The sequence below is a fragment of the Aotus nancymaae genome, unplaced genomic scaffold (genome assembly GCF_030222135.1).
Source record: "Aotus nancymaae isolate 86718 unplaced genomic scaffold, 86718_ANA_hifiasm-v0.15.2.pri h1tg000018l, whole genome shotgun sequence".
Lineage (NCBI taxonomy): Eukaryota > Metazoa > Chordata > Mammalia > Primates > Aotidae > Aotus > Aotus nancymaae.
This window is the reverse complement of record NW_026988430.1, coordinates 4,887,186-4,910,667: the sequence shown is the minus strand read 5'-3', so window position 1 is coordinate 4,910,667 and position 23,482 is coordinate 4,887,186. Positions and strand designations below refer to the sequence as shown.

The 23,482-nt window shown below is 58.8% G+C and overlaps 1 protein-coding gene across 2 annotated transcripts in view; it reads right to left on the bottom strand.

The window, feature by feature from the left end:
* Positions 1–516: 516 nt before the first annotated feature.
* KCNJ12 (potassium inwardly rectifying channel subfamily J member 12) overlaps positions 517–23,482 on the bottom strand; it is a 44,920-nt gene continuing 21,954 nt past the window's right edge. Inside the window, exons 1-3 of one of the 2 annotated variants that reach the window (XM_012461784.3) lie at positions 20,003–20,264; positions 13,862–13,983; positions 517–5,044 (exon numbers count right to left, since the gene is read on the bottom strand). In XM_012461784.3, coding sequence (XP_012317207.1) covers positions 3,687–4,988 — 1,302 coding nt within the window. In that variant the 5' untranslated portion in view covers positions 4,989–5,044; positions 13,862–13,983; positions 20,003–20,264 and the 3' untranslated portion in view covers positions 517–3,686. Of the gene's footprint in view, positions 5,045–13,861; positions 13,984–20,002; positions 20,265–23,482 lie in introns of those variants that run through there. The other variant, XM_012461783.2, reaches the window with a different exon arrangement.

Genomic DNA, 23,482 nt, shown 5'->3' with positions numbered 1-23,482 from the left:
CTCACGGAAATAGTTTGGGAAGGGAAGGAATTCTCTCCCCACAAGCCCCTGCTGAAGACCTTGATGAGGCTGAGCCTCAAGGTACAGATGAAAGTTAGTTTCCCAAAAATGGGCCATGTGTGTTTCCCCACCCCACCCCAGGCTCCTCTTGTCACCTCAGTGGAGACGCTGGCATGCTCTGACACTCCTCCTCAGCCCCTAAAGGGGTTGCCCGTCCAGTCTGGGGAGGGAGCCGCTGCAATAGCAAGGAAGGCAGGAGGCTGGGCCTGCCACTGGGAGGGGTGACGTCATGGGAAGAAGCCCCATGTGCTTGCTGGAGACCACTGGGAGCTGCGAGGAGGCTGCGTTCTGTTTCTCCCAACAGCTGCCACTGTGCCTCACCCTTACCCACGAGGAAGCCCCAGGAAGCCCCAGGAAGCCCCCACCAAGGTGGAGGCTGAGGAAGACGGCGGATGCCCAGCACGCTGCGGAGCCATGCAGGGGACCTTCAGACAACACATCTCAACACAGGGGACCTCAAAGAGATCAAAATGCATTTAATGTGGTCTAGTCTCATCGCCTACGTCTTTAGATACTGCTATGTATTGAAAATAACATGAAAATTCTCCGGTTTCACCATTTAAAATAATTTGACATTCTATGACCTCACACAGGGCAGACACCCTGAACAGGGGCCTCCCAGCGGTGGCTCCTCCCTGCCCCCCAGGACCCTCTGGGCGGGGACCGGGCAGCACAGCACCAGTAGAGGCTCAGGGGCAGCCACCGTGCTCTGAGCAGCACGCACAGGCTGCACACACACACTCAGGTACACGGGCTCACATGGGCGCACACACAGCCACCTACACACGAGCCGGATGCATGCGCTCACCTCTAGGTACCTCATCCGGGAAAACGAGCTCTACTCAGGCACAGACATGCGCAATCAGGACAGACGGTCGGGGACTGGGGGGTTCAACTGTGCCAGTGTCTGTGGCCAGTGCCCAACCTGACAGGTGGTGCCCAGTCTCACAGTCCCCCTTGTAGGAAACTTGCACACAGACACACCGGTGGGTAGACAGAAATAACCACGTGCACACATACACACACACACATGGAGAGATCACGCACCTGTATGACTGACCCAGTCATACGCATGAAGAGCTGAGTGTGCACGTGTGTGCCACCCATGTATGCCCACAGGCTCACACGGGCACACGCCTTCACACACGCACTCCCCAGGGGCCAAGTCTCCCTCGCTCCTGGCTCGTCCCATCCGCCCTCCCGCTTCAAGTGCACTAAAGAGGGAGACTATTTTGGTCTTTAGCACAAGCCATAAATAAGTAAATAAATAAATACAGGGGAAGGAAGAAAGAGGACAGGAGAATCAAGCATCTGACTGCCTGTGGGAGATGAGGCGACAGGCTGCTTTCCTGCTGGGTGGGGGCTGGGCAGCGAGGGCACAGACCTCGAGAGGGCCAGGGGATGGGCCTGGGGCCACCGGACTCAGCTCTGGGTCGGAAGAGTAGAAGGCTGGCTCACCAGCCCTGGAAGGGCACAGGCCCCTACACCAGTACCGAGTGACCAGGGTCACCACTGTCCCTCAGCATGGCCATCAGAGGGGTGGAAGTGAGAACCAAGCTCTCCCCTGCCGACTTCACCCCAGAATCCAGGGCTAAGGCTGAGAAAGCCCCTCAGGCTTCGGGGCCAGGCCTGGGGGCAGGAACCAGCTGAGGCACCCCCGGGAGACCCCGAGAGGAAAGTGCTGCCTCGGCTGAATCTTCTATGTCAGAAATGACAGTGGGGCTGAAGCTGGGGCAGGAGGCTGAGTCAGGCCCACCCAGGGTTCGGGGATTGGGTGTCTTGACTTCCATGGTCTGAGTCCTCACGGCTGAGTCTTCAGCTGCCAGGAAGGAGGGGAGGAGGCAGAGGGAAGAGGCAGGCCCCTCCACCCCAGGCCCCCTGGCCCTTCTCTGCCTCCCACACCCCACTGCTCACTGCATGACCCCTTCGCTGCTCTCTGCCTCAACTTCCCCACTTGGGCCAGAGAGTCCCTGGTGCCTTCTGGCTCTGAGCTCTCAGGGGCAGAGTTGGAGCAGGAGACACGGGCTGTCTGCTCACCGGCTTCTGGAGAGGCCCGGCTAGTGGAGAGCAGGTTTCCCCGCAGCCCTGGGAAGGGCCTGGGTCCATCCCGGACCCTCCCGGACCAGCTGCCAAGAACAAGATCAGGTGGCAGAGCCAGTGGCCAGTGGCAACAAGGGAACCCCAAACCTCTTCCTGATGAGGATGCCACAGTGCCTCGACCTGGGGGAGGGCAGTGGAGGAGTGGCCCCAGAAGCCTAAGCTGGAATTCTGTTCCTGATGCAGCTTTGAATGAGTGTGGTACTCTCCAGTCATCTCAGTTGGCGGGAGGAGGTGACGATTCCTCTCCTTTCCTAAGATCTTTCCTCTGCCATTCAACGCTGACCAGGGTCTGGCTGTGCCCCACCTGGACTCCGCTGTGCTGTCCCAGGTGAGGGAGGGACAGGATGTGGTCCTATGTCAGGCAGGTCTGGCCCCTGCCACCTTCACAAGGCAGACAGAGGGGCTGGTGGGAACGGCAGCAGTGGAGGTATGGGGGTCGGGGGCAGAGTGAGACAGGGTTGGGGGTAGACGAGCGAGCCCAGTAAGAACAGGACAACCCGGAGTCTCTAAGGCACGACTCACTGTGGGCCCAGTGGGGACGGGGCTGCCGGCTTCCTCCTAGCCTAGGATCCCAACTTCCCTTCCCAAGGAGCCATCCCGGCCTATGGCTCCTAACGGCCCCTCGCTGTGGAAGGGGCGGAGGCCTGGGCAGAAATGGAGAGAGAAGCGAAACAGGAAAATTGGGGGTGGGGGGAGGAACCCTCGACAGCAGGTCCCATGCTGGCCCTGAGACACATCTCTAAGGTACAAAGTCAAACTCTAAAAGCTCAAACCAGTTTCTTCCCAGCCCCACCCACCACCCCAATGAGAGTAGAAAGCTTTTATTATGATTGTTAACATGGTCTTGATTTTTCTGTCACAAACAGAGCCTAGCAGGCTGGTGAGCTTGACGAAGTGCAGTCCCCGAGCACCCTGCATGCCCAGGAGCTGCAGTGCCCACACACACGGGGAGAGGCCGGTCCCGCCGCGGGAAACCCTCTGGAGCCTCCAGCTAGCTGCATCCTGGCCGACCCATGGAATTCTAAGTGTCCTTTTTGCCCCCTATGAATTAAAAAAATTTTTTTCAATCGCATGGTAATTTTTTTTTTTTGTAAACAGTCTCACCCAAGCTAAGGTCAAGAAAACTGAAATCCGGTGTTTCTCCCCAAGTTAAAAACCAACAAGGAGCACCGCAGCCGGCCAGCCTTGGACAGCAGAGGCTGGGCCCACCATCGAGCTGAGCTGCCTCCCCGCAGGTGGCAGCTCCATCTTCAGGCAGAAACCCTGGCCCCCGAGGCCTGGCCCCCGAGGAGGCCACTTCTTTGCCCTGAGCCTGCGATAGCCTCTGAGGCCGGGGACTGCCGCTCTGGCTGTCCCCTCTCCGGCCAACCTCCTGAGGCTGTTGCAAAGAAACATAAAACGACTAAAACGCTACTGAGTCTGCAACCCAGGGCACTGGGCCCGTTCTGCTCAAACCCAGGGCCCCTGAGGGACGGCGGGGCCTCTCCCCGGCGGGGGGTGGATGCTGCGTGTCAGCCAAGACTGGCTCAGATCTCTGACTCCCGTCTGTAGGGCCGCTGCTCCAGGGCCCCGCCGCCAGCCTGGAGTCTGTCAAAGTCATGCCTGGCCTGGGGGCTGAGGCCGTCCCGGCTTCGGCCGTCCTGGTCTCCGTCTGCCTCCTCCTCCTCGTCACGGCTCAGGAAGGCCAGCTCATTCTCATAGCAGAAGGAGTTGGCGCTGGGCAGAAGGAACTTGTTCTCCACCAGATCCTTAGCGCTGCAGCGGGGCGTCGAGGGGACCTCATAGGTCTTGTGGAAGTGCGAGTAGTCGATCTTGTACTGGTTCTTCTCCTCGAAGAGCACAGGCTCGAAGCGGTGGCCCCACAGGATCTCATTGGCCAGATAGGAGCTGCGGGCCTGGGTGGTCATGGCTGTGGCCTCCACCATGCCCTCCAGGATGACCACGATCTCAAAGTCGTCCGTCTCCAGGTCCTGCCGGCTGATGCCAAACAGCGGGCTGGCCTCGTCAATCTCGTGCAGGATGGTGATGGGCGACACCAGAAAGATGCGGTCCAGGCCCTTGTCGAAGCCCACGTCGATGTCGATCTGGTCCAGCGGGATGTACTCGCCCTCCTCGGTCACCCGCGGCTTGATGAGCTGCGCGCGCACGTGGGCCTCCACGATGTGGCTCTTGCGCAGGTTGCCCACGCGCCACATGAGGCAGAGCTTGCCGTCGCGCAGGGCCACCACGGCATTGTGGCTGAACAGCAGCGTCTGCGCCCGCTTCTTGGGCCTCGCCATCTTGGCCATGATGGCGCCGATCATGAAGGAGTCGATGATGCAGCCCACGATGGACTGGGCCACCACCATGAAGACGGCCACCGGGCACTCCTCCGTCACACAGCGCAGCCCGTAGCCGATGGTGGTCTGCGTCTCAATGGAGAAGAGGAAGGCCGCCATGAAGCCGTGCACCTGCATCACGCAGGGCGTGCGGCCACGGCCCTCGGCCGGCTCCAGGTCACCGTGGGCCACGGCGATGACCCAGAAGATGATGCCGAACAGCAGCCAGGAGGCGAGGAAGGCCAGCGAGAAGATGAGCAGCATGTAGCGCCAGCGGATGTCCACACAGGTGGTGAACATGTCGGCCAGGTAGCGCTGTGACTTCTCGTCCATGTTGGCGAACTCAATGTTGCACTGGCCGTTCTTCTTGACGAAGCGGTTCCGGCACCTCCGCCGCGTGTGCACCTTGCCGTTGCCGAAGCCATTGGCGCCCGACATGGTGACCAGGTGCAGCCCGTCCTCCTCTGATGACACAATGCTGTAGGGGTTGGCCCGGCTGGCCGCGGTCATCCCGGGGGCTCGGGGGCCCTGGCTTGCCCCCAGGCTGGCTCCAGGCGGGACGCCTCCTGCAACAGAGAGGAGACCGTGTCTGGCTGGCTGGTGGCTCTGGGCTGCTCCACCCCCATCCCAAGGCCCCCAGATACGACGGGAAGATGCTTCCACCCTGATTGACCCACAATCATGCTCTGGTCTTGCCTGAGCCAACTCCCCACTCTGCCTTCTCACACAAGTGGCCACCCCTCTGTCCCCACAGCAGCTCCAGTCAAAGCCTTCAGCTCCACACCTTACTCCCACACAGAGGGCTCTGCCTTCAGAGTCTGTTTAGGATCCACCCCATCTCCGACTCTCAAGGCCTGAATCTTACCAGTACCTGCCTAGCCAGTTTGGGTGACACCGTGCCAGCCTCTTTGCCTCTGCCTGTGGCCCCCCAGTCTCCATGGCAGCCTCGGAGAGCCTGTGGAAGCTGAGTCGGTGCCTGTCCCTCCCCAGCTTAATGCCAGAGTCTCCCTGGGACACGCAGGACCTGCACAGGGAAGCCCCTGACCCCTTGAACCTCACCTTCCAGCCTCCTCCAACAGACTCCCCTTCCTGCCCCAGCCCCTGGCCCTAGACTGTCCCTCAAACCACCCTGGACACCCTCCCCCCAGATATCCTGCCCCTACCTTACCACCTTGGAACCAGAGGCTTCCCTGTGCCCCAGGAAGACACCCCCTCCCGCTGGATCCACAGCACTGCCCTTTCCCATCCCAGCTGTATCCACAGCACTGCCCCTTTGCATCCCGGCTGTATTCACAGCACTGCTCCTTCCCATCCCGGCTGTAGCCACAGCACTGCCACTTCCCACCCTAGCTGTAGCCACAGCACTGCTCCTTCCCATCCCCACTGTATTCACAGCACTGCTCCTTCCCATCCCGGCTGTATCCACAGCACTGCCCCTTTGCATCCCGGCTGTATTCACAGCACTGCCCCTTCCCACCCTAGCTGTAGCCACAGCACTGCCCCTTCCCATCTTCACTGTATCCACAGCACTGCCCCTTCCCATCACCCCTGTATCCACAGCACTGCCCCTTCCCATCCCCACGGTATCCACAGCACTGCCCCTTCCCATCCCCACTGTATCCACAGCACTGCCCCTTCGCATCCCCACTGTATCCACAGCACTGCCCCTTCCCATCCCGGCAGTATCCACAGCACTGCTCCTTCCCATCCCCCCCTGTATCCACAGCACTGCCCCTTCCCTCACCCCTGTATCCACAGCACTGCCCCTTCCCTCACCCCTGTATCCACAGCACTGCCCCTTCCCTCACCCCTGTATCCACAGCACTGCCCCTTCCCATCCCCACTGTATCCACAGCACTGCCCCTTCCCATCCCCCCTGTATCCACAGCACTGCCCCTTCCCATCCCGGCAGTATCCACAGCACTACCCCTTCCTATCCCCTCTGTATCCACAGCACTGCCCCTTCCCATCCTCACTGTATCCACAGCACTGCTCCTTCCCATCCTCACTGTATCCACAGCACTGCCCCTTCCCATCCTCACTGTATCCACAGCACTGCCCCTTCCCATCCTCACTGTATCCACAGCACTGCCCCTTCCCATCCTCACTGTATCCACAGCACTGCTCCTTCCCATCCTCACTGTATCCACAGCACTGCCCCTTCCCATCCTCACTGTATCCACAGCACTGCCCCTTCCCATCCTCACTGTATCCACAGCACTGCCCCTTCCCATCCTCACTGTATCCACAGCACTGCCCCTTCCCATCCTCACTGTATCCACAGCACTGCTCCTTCCCATCCTCACTGCATCCACAGCACTGCCCCTTCCCATCCTCACTGTATCCACAGCACTGCTCCTTCCCATCCTCACTGTATCCACAGCACTGCCCCTTCCCATCCTCACTGTATCCACAGCACTGCCCCTTCCCATCCCCACTGTATCCACAGCACTGCTCCTTCCCATCCTCACTGCATCCACAGCACTGCCCCTTCCCATCCTCACTGTATCCACAGCACTGCCCCTTCCCATCCTCACTGTATCCACAGCACTGCCCCTTCCCATCCCAGCAGTATCCACAGCACTGCTCCTTCCCATCCTCACTGTATCCACAGCACTGCCCCTTCCCATCCCAGCAGTATCCACAGCACTGCTCCTTCCCATCCTCACTGTATCCACAGCACTGCCCCTTCCCATCCTCACTGTATCCACAGCACTGCCCCTTCCCATCCTCACTGTATCCACAGCACTGCCCCTTCCCATCCTCACTGTATCCACAGCACTGCCCCTTCCCATCCTCACTGTATCCACAGCACTGCCCCTTCCCATCCTCACTGTATCCACAGCACTGCCCCTTCCCATCCCCACTGTATCCACAGCACTGCCCCTTCCCATCCCGGCAGTATCCACAGCACTGCTCCTTCCCATCCTCACTGTATCCACAGCACTGCCCCTTCCCATCCTCACTGTATCCACAGCACTGCCCCTTCCCATCCTCACTGTATCCACAGCACTGCCCCTTCCCATCCCAGCAGTATCCACAGCACTGCTCCTTCCCATCCTCACTGTATCCACAGCACTGCCCCTTCCCATCCCAGCAGTATCCACAGCACTGCTCCTTCCCATCCTCACTGTATCCACAGCACTGCCCCTTCCCATCCCAGCAGTATCCACAGCACTGCTCCTTCCCATCCTCACTGTATCCACAGCACTGCCCCTTCCCATCCTCACTGTATCCACAGCACTGCTCCTTCCCATCCTCACTGTATCCACAGCACTGCCCCTTCCCATCCTCACTGTATCCACAGCACTGCTCCTTCCCATCCTCACTGTATCCACAGCACTGCCCCTTCCCATCCCAGCAGTATCCACAGCACTGCCCCTTCCCATCCCCACTGTATCCACAGCACTGCCCCTTCCCATCCCGGCAGTATCCACAGCACTGCTCCTTCCCATCCTCACTGTATCCACAGCACTGCCCCTTCCCATCCTCACTGTATCCACAGCACTGCCCCTTCCCATCCTCACTGTATCCACAGCACTGCCCCTTCGCATCCCCACTGTATCCACAGCACTGCCCTTTCCCATCCCAGCTATATCCACAGCACTGCCCCTTCCCATCACCCCTGTATCCACAGCCCTGCCCCTTCCCATTACCCCTGTATCCACAGCACTGCCCTTTCTGAGGGCACAATGGCGGCAGCAGTAACAGTACCATAGTGGGGGCTCCCTCACCATCCCACCTTGAGACCCCATTCCTCAATGGCAGCACGTTTTCTATTTTGCTTCCTTTTGTCCCTCCCAGGGCCTAGAACAGGGCCTGCCACCCCTGTTGCCACCCACTTTGAACACCTCAAGCTGGGTCCCACCACCCCCCGGACACCCACGCACCCCACCCCGCAGTGTCCACCCACATGCCATGCTTGCAGCCTCTTGGCCACCGGCAGTGCCAAGGAGGGCAAGATCTGGCACCCAAATGTGGGTGTCTCCCTGGCTGACCTCAGCCAAGGGCTCTCTACAGCCCCTGCCTCCCGCGTCTCTAAGGAAAATTTTGAGGCCATCACCGGGCACCTGGACAGTGCTCAGGGGTGTCACCTGTTCCCAGAATTGTGCTCAGCTCACTGCAGGCAGTGCCTGGCTAGGGGCCAGCCTACCACACACTCATGCACACAGGGCCACCCCAAGGCAGGCCCCGCAGCAAGGCGCCCATGCCAGCCAGAACAAAGCTGGCTCTCAGACACCAACGTGCCCACCCTGAGGACACACAGGCTGTGCTGCCCCCACTACAGGCCCCACACTGGCCTGTCAGTGCCAGGCCAGGGCATCTGCAAGCATGCGGCTATGGCACCGCCTGGCCCGCAGCCGCATCTGGATGGCAGCCTGCGTCGGCTGGGCTAGGCTGGAAGCAGGGAGACCTGAGCCTTCCAGCATCAGCACTGCACTGAGGAGCTGGACAGGCTCACCCCTCCCCACCCATGGGGACCCTGCACCCCAAGTCCCGGTCCTGTCACACTATGACCTCAGAGCTACACAGAGCTTTGTCCCTGGCACATCTGCAACCACGTTACTCAGTTACGAAGACACTGAGGCCCCAAGAGAAGGTCCTGGGGGGCTGGGACCACCGCGGGCCGGGCGGCGCACACAGCCATCTGCAGGCCTCAGGCCCTCCAGGGAGGGGTGGGCCACCCTGCTTTACAAACAAGGACCTGGAGGCTTAGAAGCCGGAGTAGACATGCCCCAGTCCCCTGGGCAGGAGGCAGCAGTGCCAGGATTCAGCCCCCATCTGTGTGGCCCGGCTTCTGGCCACGTCCACGCTATTCTGGGCTTCAGAGTGGGCGCAGCCTCTGACCTCTACTCCAAACACCCAAGCGACAGTGAAGGTGGAGCCCCCTGCCCAGCCAGGCTATGGAACACTCCCGGGGCTGCCCCGGTCACTGGGCCCCTAGCTGGCAGTCCAAGCAGCACTCAGCAACTGCCGCCTGAGAGAGACCCAGGGAGAGCAGGGGGGGTCCTGGGCGCCTCGTGGGGCAGATCCTTTAGCAGCTGCTCTCAGGTCATCCTCTCAACAACCCAGGGGTGCAGCCACCATCCAGGTTCAGAGAGGCTAAGTGACTCCCACCAGGGCACACAGCCATGAAGCAGGAGAGCTGAGATTTAAACCACCTCTAGCACAGTTTCCCACCAGGGGCCCCCAGGCTCTGCGGGGGACGCCCTTCCTCACTCTGCCGTCCTCCCCCAACGTCACTGCAGCCGACCACCTCACCATGATTCTGAGGAGCTGGGACCCAAGGCTGGAATGGCGGGCACTGCTTCTGCCTGGGCCAGGAAGTAGGGAGCCGGCGGCAGGGAGCACCCGTGAGGCTGTGCTGGGAAGGGGGCTTAGCCCCAGATTCCTGGACCCTCCAGAGGGAGGCAGCCAGGGCCGGGGCACTCAGACAGCGGCGTGAGGCCACCAGCTGGCAGGGGCTGGATTTGTGCGGCCCTGGGACCTTAAGGGATGTCCAGCGGGTCATGGCTGCTCCAGCCCGTGCTCTGAGCAGCTCAAGGCCTGCAAGGAACAGAAACGCAAGAATTAAAGGCCGGAGAGCTCGGTCCGCATGTGTTCCAAGCAGCTGGCGGCCTCGCAACTGGCCAGCTACTAGGCTGGTGAGGGTGCTGCCACGGCTCCTGGCATCTATACCAGGGCTGGGCACCCAGGACCTGCCCAGACGGTGTCATACAGGTTTGGAACCCACACTTCTGTTGACATTCATCAACAAGGTCAAGTTCACGCCCCACTCCTTAATTTCTCAAAGCCCAAAATTGACCTGGATCAAAGTCACCTGTCCCAGGAAGAGACAGAGTTGGAGCCTAGAGTGTCAGTCCTGAGCCTCTCATGGCCCTGCTCTGCTGTGTGTGCCTGTGTGTGAGAGAGAGCCCCTCCCCGGGGCGCCGGGAGCCCCCTCACTGCGCACTTGGTGAATACAGCACCACAAAGACAGACCCAGAAGGGGACCCTGGCATAGAAACCCCAGCAGCACAAGCAAAACAATGTCCCAAGAACACTCCTGCATAAACACAGGTGTGGCAAGAAATTACGCAACCATGCGGCCTTTAAGGATGCAATTTAAGAAACGTGGGACAATATCCTCCACCAGGGACGCACAGGCCTTTCTGGCTCTTGCTCAATGGGGTGCATGCAGTGAAATCGGACAAGACATGAAATCTCAGAGAATTTGTTTTGCTGGAAGAGGCCTTAGCAGAGGCCAGCTCCCCATTTCACAGATGGGAGAACCAAGTCCAAAAGAGAAAAAGAGACTTGTCCCGGGCCACAAAGCAATTCAAGGGCCAGAACGAGGTGCTCACTACTAAAATTAGGACTGTCTTCCGCAGACGCCCAGGTTGGCCCGCCAGGGGCCCAGGGTCGCTGGGGAGGGGAATGGGAGAGGGGCGCTGGGGTACACTACCTGAGCTAGACAAGGCGGTTTCAACACCAAGGGGCGGTGAATCAAGCCCAGCAGGCAGACAGCAGGCAGTGGGGAGACAGCGCAGACCCGGCAGACCCCCGGAGATGGCAAAGCTGGTCCCAGCCCGGCCGCCTTGCTAGCCTGCCTTCCTGCTGGCCACAGTGCCTACAGACGCAGCCTCCTGGCAACCAAGCCACTTGAAGAACAGACCAGGGCCTGGGCTGGGAGCTTTTAGAGAGGACGCCAGATGGCAGCTGCCACATGTCCTAAGGGTGGGGTCCAGGAGTCACTGGGAGGTGCTTCCGGATAAAGCTGGATGCCCCATGCCCACTGCCCTGAGGCCCTGGGCTTCTCAGGTTTCGGTGACATCCAGGAAGAGTCCAGGGCAAGGCCTGGACCCACATTCCCAGACATCAAGAAAGCACCAACAGGAAGGAAGAGTGCAGGGGCCTGCACCACCCAGGCTAAGACACAGGGACTCAGAATGGGAGGCGCCAACGCCCGCACCCGCCACGCAGAGACCGTCCAACTAGCTGGGGCGCCTCCCGAGGCACGAGCACAGCGCTCAGTATCTGTCAAGTGCTAACTACCTGCCAGGTGCTCTTCTAAGAGCTTTAATAAACTGATTCGTTTCATCCCTGCCATCACACTGTGACTATCATCCCCATTTTCCAGACGAGCAAACGGAAGCTCAGAAAGATTGAATCACTGTGAGGGTCACACAGCCTTTCAGGAGTGAAGCTTCCAGGCTGGGCTGTGAGGGCAAAACCAGTGCCCCACAGTGCCAAGACTCGAGGCCTGACTGTGTGCGCGACGCTGCAATCCTTTTGGTCCCAAGCCCCTGCAATCCAGGCGGGGATGAGACAGAGACTGCCACAAACCAGCGCTCCGAAGCACAGGTTCAAGGGCCCTCACCAGAACTCCAACCCACAGCCATTCACCATCGTTCGGAGACGGGCACTCTATCTCATGATCAAGCTGCACCATCGGAAGACCCCTCTTTGATCACTCAGTGCAGGGAAGACTGGTGCACGGCCCATCCCCAGCCCCCTGCCCCCAACTCCCGCCGCCCAAGGCACCTGCTCCAGCCTCACCCAGCCAATCACCACTCCTCAGCCACAGGGCTTCACCCACTGCATCCAGGGCAGCTCCGAATCTTTCCTAATCCAATCACCATTCATCAGATGCAGCACGGGGGCCAGGAGAGCCCAGCCCTTCCTTTGCAGATGGGGAGACTGAGGCTCTGGGCCAGTGTCCTTGCTCCAACACATAGGGTGCGAAAGGATGTGGGACCACATCAAGGCCAGGCTGGGCATGGGCAGCCAGGAGGAGCACTCCCAGGGGGCAATGCCAGAGCCAGGAGTGGGAGGCAAGGATGTGCCAGGCACCCCGGTGGCACTGAGGGAGCTTGGCTGACTGGGGAGAGCCAAGGCTGGTGTGGAGGGGGAGAGTGGGGGGCAGCATTCCTAGGTCTCATAATCTGAAAACATGATGACCTCTTGTGCCCATCCCCTCTCCAGGCCAAACTTCCCCATCAGAGGCTCAGCTGGCCTCTGCGCACCAAGCTCATCCACGGCCCGCAAACATCTCGGTCCAATGCCATGCCGACTGCCTATGCCAAATGCAGACTAGGCCCGAGGAGAGACACAGCAGCAATGAGTCCCTGTGTGCCGGGCATGGGGTGGTGGGTGCCCCACTCGTATCCCGGGCCCTTACCACCTCAGGCCCACCTGTCTCAATTCCTACACCAACCACAGTGTCTTTCTGCCCAGAAGCTCTCTCTAGCCATGGGCATACTCTGCCACTCAGAGGGCAGGCTGGGGAGCTGATGCTGACAGGACAGCTTTCGATCAGTGACTGATGGGAGCAGGTGACTGGGCCCCAGAAAGCTGCCCCTGGGAGGGGTGGCCAAGAGTGGGCGCCGCCTCCCTGGCCTCCCCAGCCAGAGTGGGTGCCAGTGCCCCAGCAGTAACTGTATTAATGGCATGCCCTTTATTACTTCCTTCTCTTTCTCACTTCATTTCCTGACTTCCTGGGATCTCTTCCCAGGAAACCACGTGCACTGGAAGTTTTGTCTCCTGGGCCTTCCTCACAGGGTCTCCGGTGGCCTCCCCACATCAAAGGCTCCTGAACCCTGGCCACCCTTCCCAGATGCACACAATACCAAGTCTCCTCCTCCCCCTTCTCCTCCTCTCTTCTTCCCCTTCCACTCCCCCCTTCTCTTCCCCCTCCTCCCCTTCCCTCTCCTCCTCCCCCTCCTCCCCTCCTCCCCCTCCTCCCCTCCTCCCCCTCCTCCCCCTTCTCCTCCCCCTCCTCCCCCTTCTCCTCCCCCTCCTCCCCTTCTCCTCCCCCTCCTCCCCCTTCTCCTCCCCCTTCTCCTCCCCCTCCTCCCCCTTCTCCTCCCTCCCTTCCTCCCTCTTCTTCTTCCCCCTCCTCCTCCTCCCCTTCCTCCTCCATGAAACCCTTTATGATCCTGTATCACTGGGTTTTTCCTGTTCAGGCCAGAAGCTACTTCCCATTTTGTGTGAGAGTTGTCTTGCCCACGTGCCACCTCTGACTAAGCTCAGAGGTCCAGAGAGGCTGATGCAGGTCCTAGTAAAGAGGGGCACCCAGGAAATACTCCCTAGCCAGATGAAGGGTGAAGGACTAAGCAGCTGAATGGGATGGATGAGGAGACGGGTGGAAGGGTGACTGAATCAACAGGTGGGTGGCCGGGCAGATGGGTGGATAAATCAGGTTGACAGATGGGTGGGTGGACAACAGGAGTGACCAGATAGAGGGACTGGCTCGGCGGGTGGAAGGGTGGGTGGATGGAAGGCTGAGCAGATGAATGGGTGGGGAATGGCATGGTGGCTGGAGGGGTGAAGGGTGTGCAGATGAGAGTCTGATGGAAGGAATGCCTAGATGCACAGGAGCACCTCAGTGACTTCTCTCTTACCTCTTGAGTTCTATCTTCTACGTAATGGTGCTGAGCGGGCAAGGTACTGTCTTCAAGGCTGAGTTAGCAGTGGCTGCCATTTTCCAGGCACCAGCTGGAGAGGATCCAGTCACTAGAACACCCTAAAGTTAACAGAGTAAAGCCAAGTTACTGCAGGCGGTGCTGCTCGTCTCAGAGGAGCTCACAAGTAAGACGTAACCACATGAACACACATTTCTGCTCACTTCCCCAGGGCCCCACAGGAGGTGGAGGGGCCTCTGGCCTGCACCTTTGAGACCCCGCACCTTCACAGCACAGCAGCCATCCAGAACCAGAGAAGGGCAGAACAAGATGGGTGTCAGAGAAAAATAAAGCTGACAATTAGTGAGTGCCTACAGCATGCCAGACACCATAGCAGGCATTTTATACATCATCTCACACAATCCTCACAATCCCACAAGGTTGGGACTATTCCAGAGAAGTGGGTAATGTGGTAATTCTCTTACAATCACAAGGGAATTCAGGCCCTCAGTCTGTACTCCTAGCCACCACCTGCAGAGGCTTCCCAACACCAACCCTGGAGTCAGTTGTGAATAACTGGGTGGGTGGATGAATGAATGGGTGGGTGGATGGAAGGATGAATGATGGATGGGTGGGTGGATAAATGGATGCAGGGATGAATGGGTAGGTGGATGAATACATGGATGAACGAATTAATACATGGGTGGGTGGATGGATGGATGTGTGAATGAGTGGCTGGGTGTGAGGGTGGACGTCTGGATGGATGAGAGAATGAATGAGTGGGTGAATGGGTGAATGGATGAGTGGATGAATGGACAGAAGGATGGATGGATAAAGGGAGGGAGGGATGAATGGAGGAACAAGGAACAGACGGATGGATAAGTGTGAAGGTAGATGGCTGGATGGATAGATGGATTGATGAATGAAGGGTAGATGAGTGGGTGACTGAGTGGATAGGTAGATGAAGGAATGGAGGGATGGTGGGATGGGTAATTGATGAGTAGATGGGTGGATGAATGGGTAATGGTGGGTGGATGGATAATCAGTGGGTAGATGGGTGGATGAATGGGTAATGGGTGGGTGGATGTATGGATTAATGCATGAATGGGTGATGGGTGGATGGATGGATTGTTGGGTGCTGGATGGGTAAGTGAATAAGTGGATGAGTGGATGGGTGGATGGACAGGTGAATGAATGTATGGATGAGTAGAGAAATGAGTGGATAGAGGGGTGGATGGGTGGATGGAAATATAGGTGGGTGAAAGGTTGGGTGTGTTGGATGGATAAATGGGTGAATGGATGGGTGAGTGGATGGGTGGGTGGATGGATGGATGGATGGGTGAATGGGTGGGTAGATGAGTGTGTGGGTGAGTGGAGAAATGAATGGATAGAGGGTTAGATAGATGGGTGGATGGATGGATAGATGGGTAGATGGATGGGTGGGTGGGTGAATGGATGGATAGATGGGTGAATGGGTGGATGAATAGATGGATGGATGGATGGATGATGAGTGGATAGATGGATGGAAGGATGGATGGTTGGGTGGATGGATGGATAGATGGTTGGATGGGTAGATGGGTGAATGAATGAGTGGATGAGTGGATGGGTGGATGGATAAATGAATGAATAGAGGGATGGATGAATGGGTGGGCGCATGGCTAACTACATGGATAGGCATACATCAGTAATTTGCCAGAGACTTGCCTTAGGCACACACACACATCCTACATTGTCCCTGCAATCCCCACCTGTTGAAGATGCAATTTCCCCACGTGTCGAAGGGGTCCCCTGCTTTCCTGTCCAGTGTGCCATGAGAATCAGAGGAGATCGTGGTGGGAAGGAGCTTTGGGGATCTCCAGAGGTGAGTCACCCGACATGCTTCTGGCCTCCCCACCTCCGAGCTAGGGAGTTCATGGGGCCTGCCCTTTCCAAGGTTACAGCCAAGGCAGGATTGTCACACTGGTCTTTCTGGCTGGGATTAAGGAAACTGTTGGTGAGTCACCCTCACCTCATTGGCTCCTGGGACAGGTGACAGTGGTTTAGAGGCACACAGACCTGGATTCAAATCCCAGCTCTGCCCTTCATAGGCTGTGTGATCTTGGGTGAGTCACTTCCCCTCTCTCAGCTTGCTCTGAAAGGGGATGACCTAGTCTCTAGTAGCCCTTCAGTCCCTCTTCACCTCCAAGTCCCCTGGTCCCCAGCCCCTTCTTCCCCATCCCTCATTCTGAAAGCAGATGCCACAGGCCCGCACTTCACCTCTCTGCCATTCCACTCTCAAAACTGATGGGGACACAGAGGTTCAGAGAGGTTCCGTCACAAGCCAACATCACACAGCTGGGAACGTCCACGGCAGGGACTTGGGTCTGTGCCCTTCCCCGAGTGGGCCCACACTGTGCCGGACCCTGCACTCTCAGCAGCTGGCTAGTCATCCCGACGCTCACGGCCCTGCCTTGGAAGAGGGACAATTCTCCCCTCTAGACAGACAGGGAAACTGAGGCTGAGAGAGACTAAGTCACCTGCCCCAGTCACCTGGAGCTGGAACTCTAAGCAGTGGAGGTGGGATATTGCCACAAGGCCATGGGGAGCCAAGCAGGGGTGGGGGCCAGAAGCGTGGGCGGCAGCGTCTCCTCACGTCCTGCTGGTCACCTGGCCTGCCCTAGGCTCTCCCAACCTCGTCCCTCACTCCCTACTACCTGGAAGGGGCATTCCCAGACCACAAATCCAGCTGGATGTGTTCTTATCTAGGAGGAGGGCAAAATTAGCCCCATTTTACACACGGGGTCCTGAGATGTGGAGCAGAGAGAAGCGACTTGCCCGAAGTCACAGGGTGAGGCAGGACTCTGCAAACAGGAGCCAGCCTTCCGGATGCCCTGGCCAGAGCTACCACCACCTGCAGGGGCCACGGCAGCCACCATGTGAGCTTACCCCGCCAAGTCCCACAAATGCTTCCCGGGGTCACAGTCACAATGCTGGATGGGGAGGTGGGATGCGGGGGCAGTGCTTCCCCATGACCAGGACTGAGGGCCAACAGGCCGGGCTGGCCCACAGCCTCCCGCAGGGGAGGGCAAGGCCTGGGCTGAGGCTGGGGCCGAAACCACCCATGGGACAGGGCAAGGCACTTCCCCTTCCTGAGGCTCAGCTTCCCCTGAAACATGAGGCTGGCGACGCCTGCCAGGCCTCCCAGACGATGAGCCATGAAACAGAAGCTGGTGATGAAGGTGCAGGCCGGGCACTGGGCCTGGCACCAGCAGGTCTCTGAGAGGTGGCAGCTGTCACCCTCCCTGGAGGAGCCTGGCAGCCGCCCAGCCCACTGAGGCCTGAGACTCCCCATCTGCAAAACGAGGAGACCCCACACACCTCAGGAGACTGTCGTGAGGGTAAGCCCCGCCCTGGCCTCGGTGTCTGCCCACAGAGGTGGCACAGTAGTGCGGGTCCTGCTGGCACTCACTGAGATGGGCGTTCCTGACGCCACTTGGGCATGACAGCAGAAACAGGCTTCCCAACAGGACGGAAAGCTGGCTGTGCCCGAGGCTCCCTGTGGCTGCCGGATGTCCTCAGAAGCCCCCTGGCCCACAAGGAACCACAAGACACATCAGCCCCCAGGGCAGGGCCAGCCTCGCCGTTCCAGGCCCGGCCCACAGAGGGTGCTCAGAAAGTGGAGGCTGCAGGAACCTGGAGTAACCCTGACCCCGTGGGCCCCTCACATTCTGTGGCGTGGAAATGGGGGCTGGACATGTCAACCCCCAAGAAGAGGCTGCACCAAGTGGCCAGAAAAGGCCGACGTCCACCCTCGAGCCCGAGGTGAGGCCAGGTCAGAAGGTTCCGGCCCCGCAGGGTGGACAGCACTCACACCGAACAGCAGCGGATGTTTCTGACGGTATTTTTATCTTGAGAACACCCTTCACTGAGGGTGGGAGCAGGAGGGAGAGAGGGTGTCCTTGGCCCCAGGCCCCTGGGAGAAGCAGAAAACAGAGGTCCTCCAGCAGTGCCCTCTGCTGGGGTGACGGTCGCAGACACTGCTCCTTCCCTGGGCTCCATTAAGTCCCAGGAAAGGGGGGACCTGGAGGGTCTTGGGGCCCTCCTGGGGCTCCTGGTTCTTCCCCACCTTGCTGTGTGACCTGGGGCAGGGCTCTGCCCCTCTCTGGGTCTCCCTCTTCAAGTCCTTGCTGGGCACCAAGGACTTGAAGGGGAAGCACTGGGCGCCTTCCTTCATGGGGAACCCTGCCTTGCAGGGCGGACAGTGAGAAGTCAGCAGTCACAACTCACCGGGCCCTGGGGAGCCCAGGGGAGGCGTGTAACCCAGTGGCGGGAGGGGTGCTTCCTAGAGGAGTATCTGCCAGCGGGAGGCAGCGAGCAGGAGGGGAGAGAATCCTCCCTGAGATCAGCTGACCAACCATAGCACAGTGACACAGCCAAGAGCAGCTCGGGTCACCCCGGGGCGTTGTAGGGAGCACCAGAGTCCCGCCGTCTGGGTGCAGATTCCAGCTCCACTCCCCAGGCACCAGGCCTTGGGCAAGGCCCACCCTGACTGCAAACCAGGGGCTGACCTGGCTGCTCCACAGAAGCCCTGCCAGCCCTCCATTCCAGGATCTAAACCATTTGGGGTTCGCGGGGAAGGTGTGAAGAGAGGGGCACAGCCTTGGCACCATCATATCAGGGCAGGGGAGCATTTGCAGGTCCAAAGGCCAAGGCAGCACCTTGGCAGATGAAGAAACAGTGGCCCCAGGAGGCCTCGGATGTCATATTAACAAGCCTGGACTTGATCGCAAAGGCAATGGGGAGCCCAAGGGCCATAAGAGAGCTTGAAACTGGAAGAGTTCTGGGGCAAGAAGGCCTGAATTCAAATCCTGTCTCCATCGCTTCCTGTGTGGCCTTGGGCAAGCCACATAACCTCTCTGAACTGCAGTCTTCTCACCTCTAAAATGGAACTAATCATAGCACCTGTCTCATGGGGTTGCGATGGGGTTTCCATGAGTGAATACAGGGAGACCGGCCAGCTGGGAACTCCCTGTCCCCACCCTCCCCCTCAACACAGCTATGAGCCCCTGCCTCACCCTGCAGAGAGTCACAGGCCCCTTTAGGGCCTCAGCTGGACCCCACTCCAGGCAAAAAGGAATGATGGGCAGGAACCCCAGAGGGAGGCACAAGTCAGCAAAGGCACATGGCTTCTGCTTTTTACACAGCTGTAAATTTTCCAGCTTCCACTCATACATGTCCTGAGCAGCCAGCATGTGCACAGGAGAGCAAAGACCCGAGGTAAGGACACAAGAGGCAGCCTGGAACCGGAAAGACCACCAAAGGAAAGGCTGGAACATTTGCCGACATAAAAATACGTATGATATCATCAAAACCCATAAGTGAAACAAAAGATAAATAAGTGTTATTAAAAAGGATCCATGTGCTTAATATATAAAGAGTTCTTATAAATCAATAAGAAAAAAGGACACAGTCTGAATGAGCAGAGAACTAGGGTTGGGCTCCCAGTGTCTCTAGAATGTCCCACACCTCAGAGCCTCAGCCTGAGCTGGCCCCTCACCATAGAATGCCTTTCTCTTCCTCTCAGAAAACAATGCATCCTTCAGGCTCAAAGGATGCCTCCTCCATGAAGCCTTCCAAGATTTCTCCAAGTCCCTTGCTCCTCTGTGAGTACTCCTAGCATCTTTCTTGAGCCCCTAGGACCCAGTACCTGGTTTCTGCTCACTGCATCAGAGAAGTCCCCGGTGGAGTGGCCCAAGCTTCTTTGAGAGGAAGAAATGAGGTACAGAGAGGAGCCATACTCAAGATCACCAGTCTGACCGAGAGCAGGACCTAGCATCCAGGTGCCCTGCCTCAGTCCCTCTGTACTCCAGCCACCAGCCCCCCAGTGAGCCCTCCAGGGCTGCCTTGCTCCTAGCAAGGAAGGCCCCAGCTTGGGGGCTGCATTTATTTCTTCACAAAGGGCCAGCCAGGATTAGGGCCTCAGCGCCCCCATAACCGACTGCTCTCTGTAGGAGAGCACGTGACGGTTGTGTTCTTAGCTTCCTTTTTTTTCATTCCCTATTTTGTCAATCTGGCCTTATTTCAGGTACAGAAGATTCCCTGGGAGGGCCTGACAGACTCTAAGGGCTCTGGAGTTCACCTTAGCATGGGCAGGAGGCTGACCTCAGAGATGTGGAGTCTGGAAAAAGAGGGTAGGCTTTTTCCAGAAGGCCGATCGCTCTGCCCCAGGCCTCATTTACAGCTCAGATCCGCGAGCGCGCCGTGGCCTGGCCCTGCTGCCAGAGTCATGCTCAGCGTAGACTCACTCCATCAGCGGCGTCTGCCCAGCCTCTGCTATGTGCTGACATCATGCTTGGGGGCCACATGCTGCTGGGCAAGACAGACCAAAAAAAACATGCTGGGGAGAAAAAAACTTGAGTAAATCCAAAGATGGGTAGAGACTATTCCAGAGGTCAGGGAAGGCGCTGAGGAGGTGACATCTGATCAAGAGCTGGGGAGAAGAGACTGAGGGAAGAGGGTACTCCTTGAAGGGGGAAGTGCAGCCGGAAAGGCCTTGAGGCTGGGTCGGGGGAGGACGGTGGGGCTGGAGCTCGAGGACGCACAGCCGGCTGGGCAGACCAGAGCACCCAGGCCTCCTCTTCATCGACGGCAGTCAGAGGAAAGGCTTCCCACCCCTTGCCTTGCCATATGCCAGACACTACCCAAGGCTCTCCCTTCCCGCTTCTCCCTCAAACTCCTATGCATCCTTCAACACCCATTTCCAAGCCCCATCTCTTATGATTCCCTCTGTCCTGGATCAGACCACACTGGGTGCAGTCTGTCTGTTTGAGTCTCCCCACCACGCCAGGGGTCCCCTGAGGGTAAAACACCGGTCTGACTGCGTTGAGCGGCCTCAGCACAGGACCAGGTTCCTGGGGAAAGCTAAGGGATTGGGAAGTAGGATTCTGTCCCTTGTGGCCCAGGGCTCTAGAGCCCTTAAAGTCTGCATCACAAGACAGCAGGCAGCACTGTAGCCTACCCAAGACCACTCCAGCTTCAGCTCACCATGAGACCGCCCCTGTGCCTGTCCCCTCTGGGCCTCAGTTTCCCCATGTGTCAAATGAGAGGCCCCCATGGCTTGGGAACAGGGCGGCTCCACCTTCCTCCCTTACTAACTGCTCGCAGCAGGGTGGCGCCCGCAGGGAGGAAGCATGGCTGTCACTCTCTGACCCCTGCTGAGCTCTGAGCTCAGGGGGGCCCCACAGGAAATGCCAGCTTTCTGCCAGGCCAGCAGGAGGCTTCCAGCTGAGCCTGGGGGGTGATGGGGGAGCCTCCCTGCTCTATGACCTTGCTAGGGGACTCACAATGACTGGCTTGGGCATTTCACCCACAGCAGCCAGGCATGGGGGCCTGGGGGTGTAGCTGACCCCTGACCCCCTCTCCCCCACCACGGCTGGGAAACTAAAGCTCAGGTCTCGGTCAGGATGCCTGCCTTGGTCCCCAGACCCCCAGAAAGCCTGCCCCAGGAGACTGGGGGCGAGGCAAGGGGGCCAGGCAAAGCAGGGGCAGGCTTTGCAGTCCCCGAGACAGCGGAGCAGGGTCCCGGAGGTCCTGCTGCAGGGCCCAAGGACAGACGCCAGGGCTCTGTGAACCTGATGGGGGGAAAGTCATCAAATTCCCCGTCTTCAACCTCTCTGTGAAATGTATGCCAGACACACAGAGCCCGAGCTCCCCCAGGCCCTAGAGCAATGCAGACGGCTGGAGCTGCTCGGCTCTCCTCCCCGCTCCCAAGAAGTCGGTAGGACGGCTGCCACTAGGTCTCGCTAGTTAAGGCGCTCACAGGCAACAGCATGCTAATTACTAGATCACACGTTTTAAAATAACATTTTGGTAAGTATTGCAACACTTACTTCTGGTCTCCTCTGTAGCCCCATACGGGTTCTCTCTTGCATTCAAACGTGTTATTCTGAGAAAGAGGATGTCAAAGGCATCCCCAGCACATGAACAGCTCAGCATGCTGGGTCAGAGGAGGCAGAAGGGCTGAGCATCTGGCCAGCAAAGGGCAGGGCAGCCTGGCCCCTCGCCCACCCACCCAGCCACTTGTTCATTCCCTGTTCATGACGCAAACAAGTCTTCCCTGAGCACCAAACCTGTTCCAGGCTCTGTGCGGGGTGCAGCGTGAAGAGGGCGGTCAGCCCTGCGCCCGGCTCCTCACACGTGGCAGGAGACAGACATTCCAGGAAAAACCGGAGAAGCGCAGGAGATTCCAGTACAGGCGAGGCTGGGTGACCACCTGGAGGAGGCACTCGAGGCCGGCTGGGGAGCAGCAGCGCTGGAAGAGGAGCAGGACCCTGGGCCCCGGACACAGGGCAGGGTGTGAGGAGAGAGGAGGGGGGAGCAGGGAAATGAGCTCTGAGAGGGGACAGGGCGGCGGCAGGCCACTCAGAGGCCAGGAGCTTGCTGCCCACCCCCAGGTCGCCTCTGCACGTGCAGCCCACCCAGCAGGGTGGGGAGCCCTTCACGGCCACAGATAGGAAAGGGTCTGGACAGCAATAGCTGCACATTTTCCTGCACGCCCTTAGTCCTGGGTGGCAGGTGGCTCTACATGGCCTGATTTCACAGCGAGGAGACTCAGGCACCCCACAGCTAGACGGTGGCGAGCGGGGCCCAGCAGAGGCCGTTCTGACCCCACACCGCCTTGCACAGCCCTCTTACTGCCACACACGCTTTCCAACCCCAGTAAACTGGGACTGCGCAACTGCTATGCGTCAGGAACACCCGTCACTGTGACACACACCACTTCCATTCACACCGGTTTCTTTTGATAGAGGCAAGAAACTGGGGCTCAGAGAGGATGAGTGCCGTGTCCAGGGACACGCAGCCAGTCCATAGCAGGGCCAGGATAGAAATTCAGGGCTTCCAGGCTGTGGAAGCGGAGACCTGGGACTTGACCACGCACGTTGGCCCTGGTGTCTCTAGGAGACACCACAGCCTCTCCAGGCCCGGCTTGGACCACCTCCTCCAGGAAGCCTTCCCGGACTATGTGGCTTTTGCCTGCCTCTCTCTCATCCCTCTGGTGGCAGCTAATTGGTGCTGTGAGGAGGCAGGGGCTGTGGGGCCCTAGTGCCTGGCTCCTGTTTGACCCCTGCTGTGCTGAGTCCACCTGGACCTACGGTCTTTCTCTGAGTGGGGATCAAGCGGGACATTTGTCCCAGAGCAGAGATGTGACTAGCAATGTCTGCTCAGAAAGCAGATGGGTGGCCACTGAGATGGCCAGGAAACGCTTTCTCATGCCTGGAGCAGGAAGAAACGAGCAGGAACAAAAGGACCTACTTTGTGCATCTCTTGACAACCCCAAGAGACACGGCTGGGGACTCTCCTTGCCTGAAGAGGAAGAAATAGGCTCAGAGAGGGAATCCAGAGCCCCGGGGCCACATGGTCATGCAGCATATGGAGGTCAGGTGTCCTGGAAAGGGCGCATACACCCAGGCTCTGGGGTGCAGGGCTAGAAGCAGGTGGGGGGGGTGCCAGCTGTGCTCCATCGGGGCTGAAGGTAAATGTGTCCCCTGCCATCTCCAGCCTCCTGTGGGGGGGGCACAAATTCTTGCTTCCTAGGGTGGATCCCAGCTTCTGCCCCTCCTCCACCCCTAAGGCACAACTTTA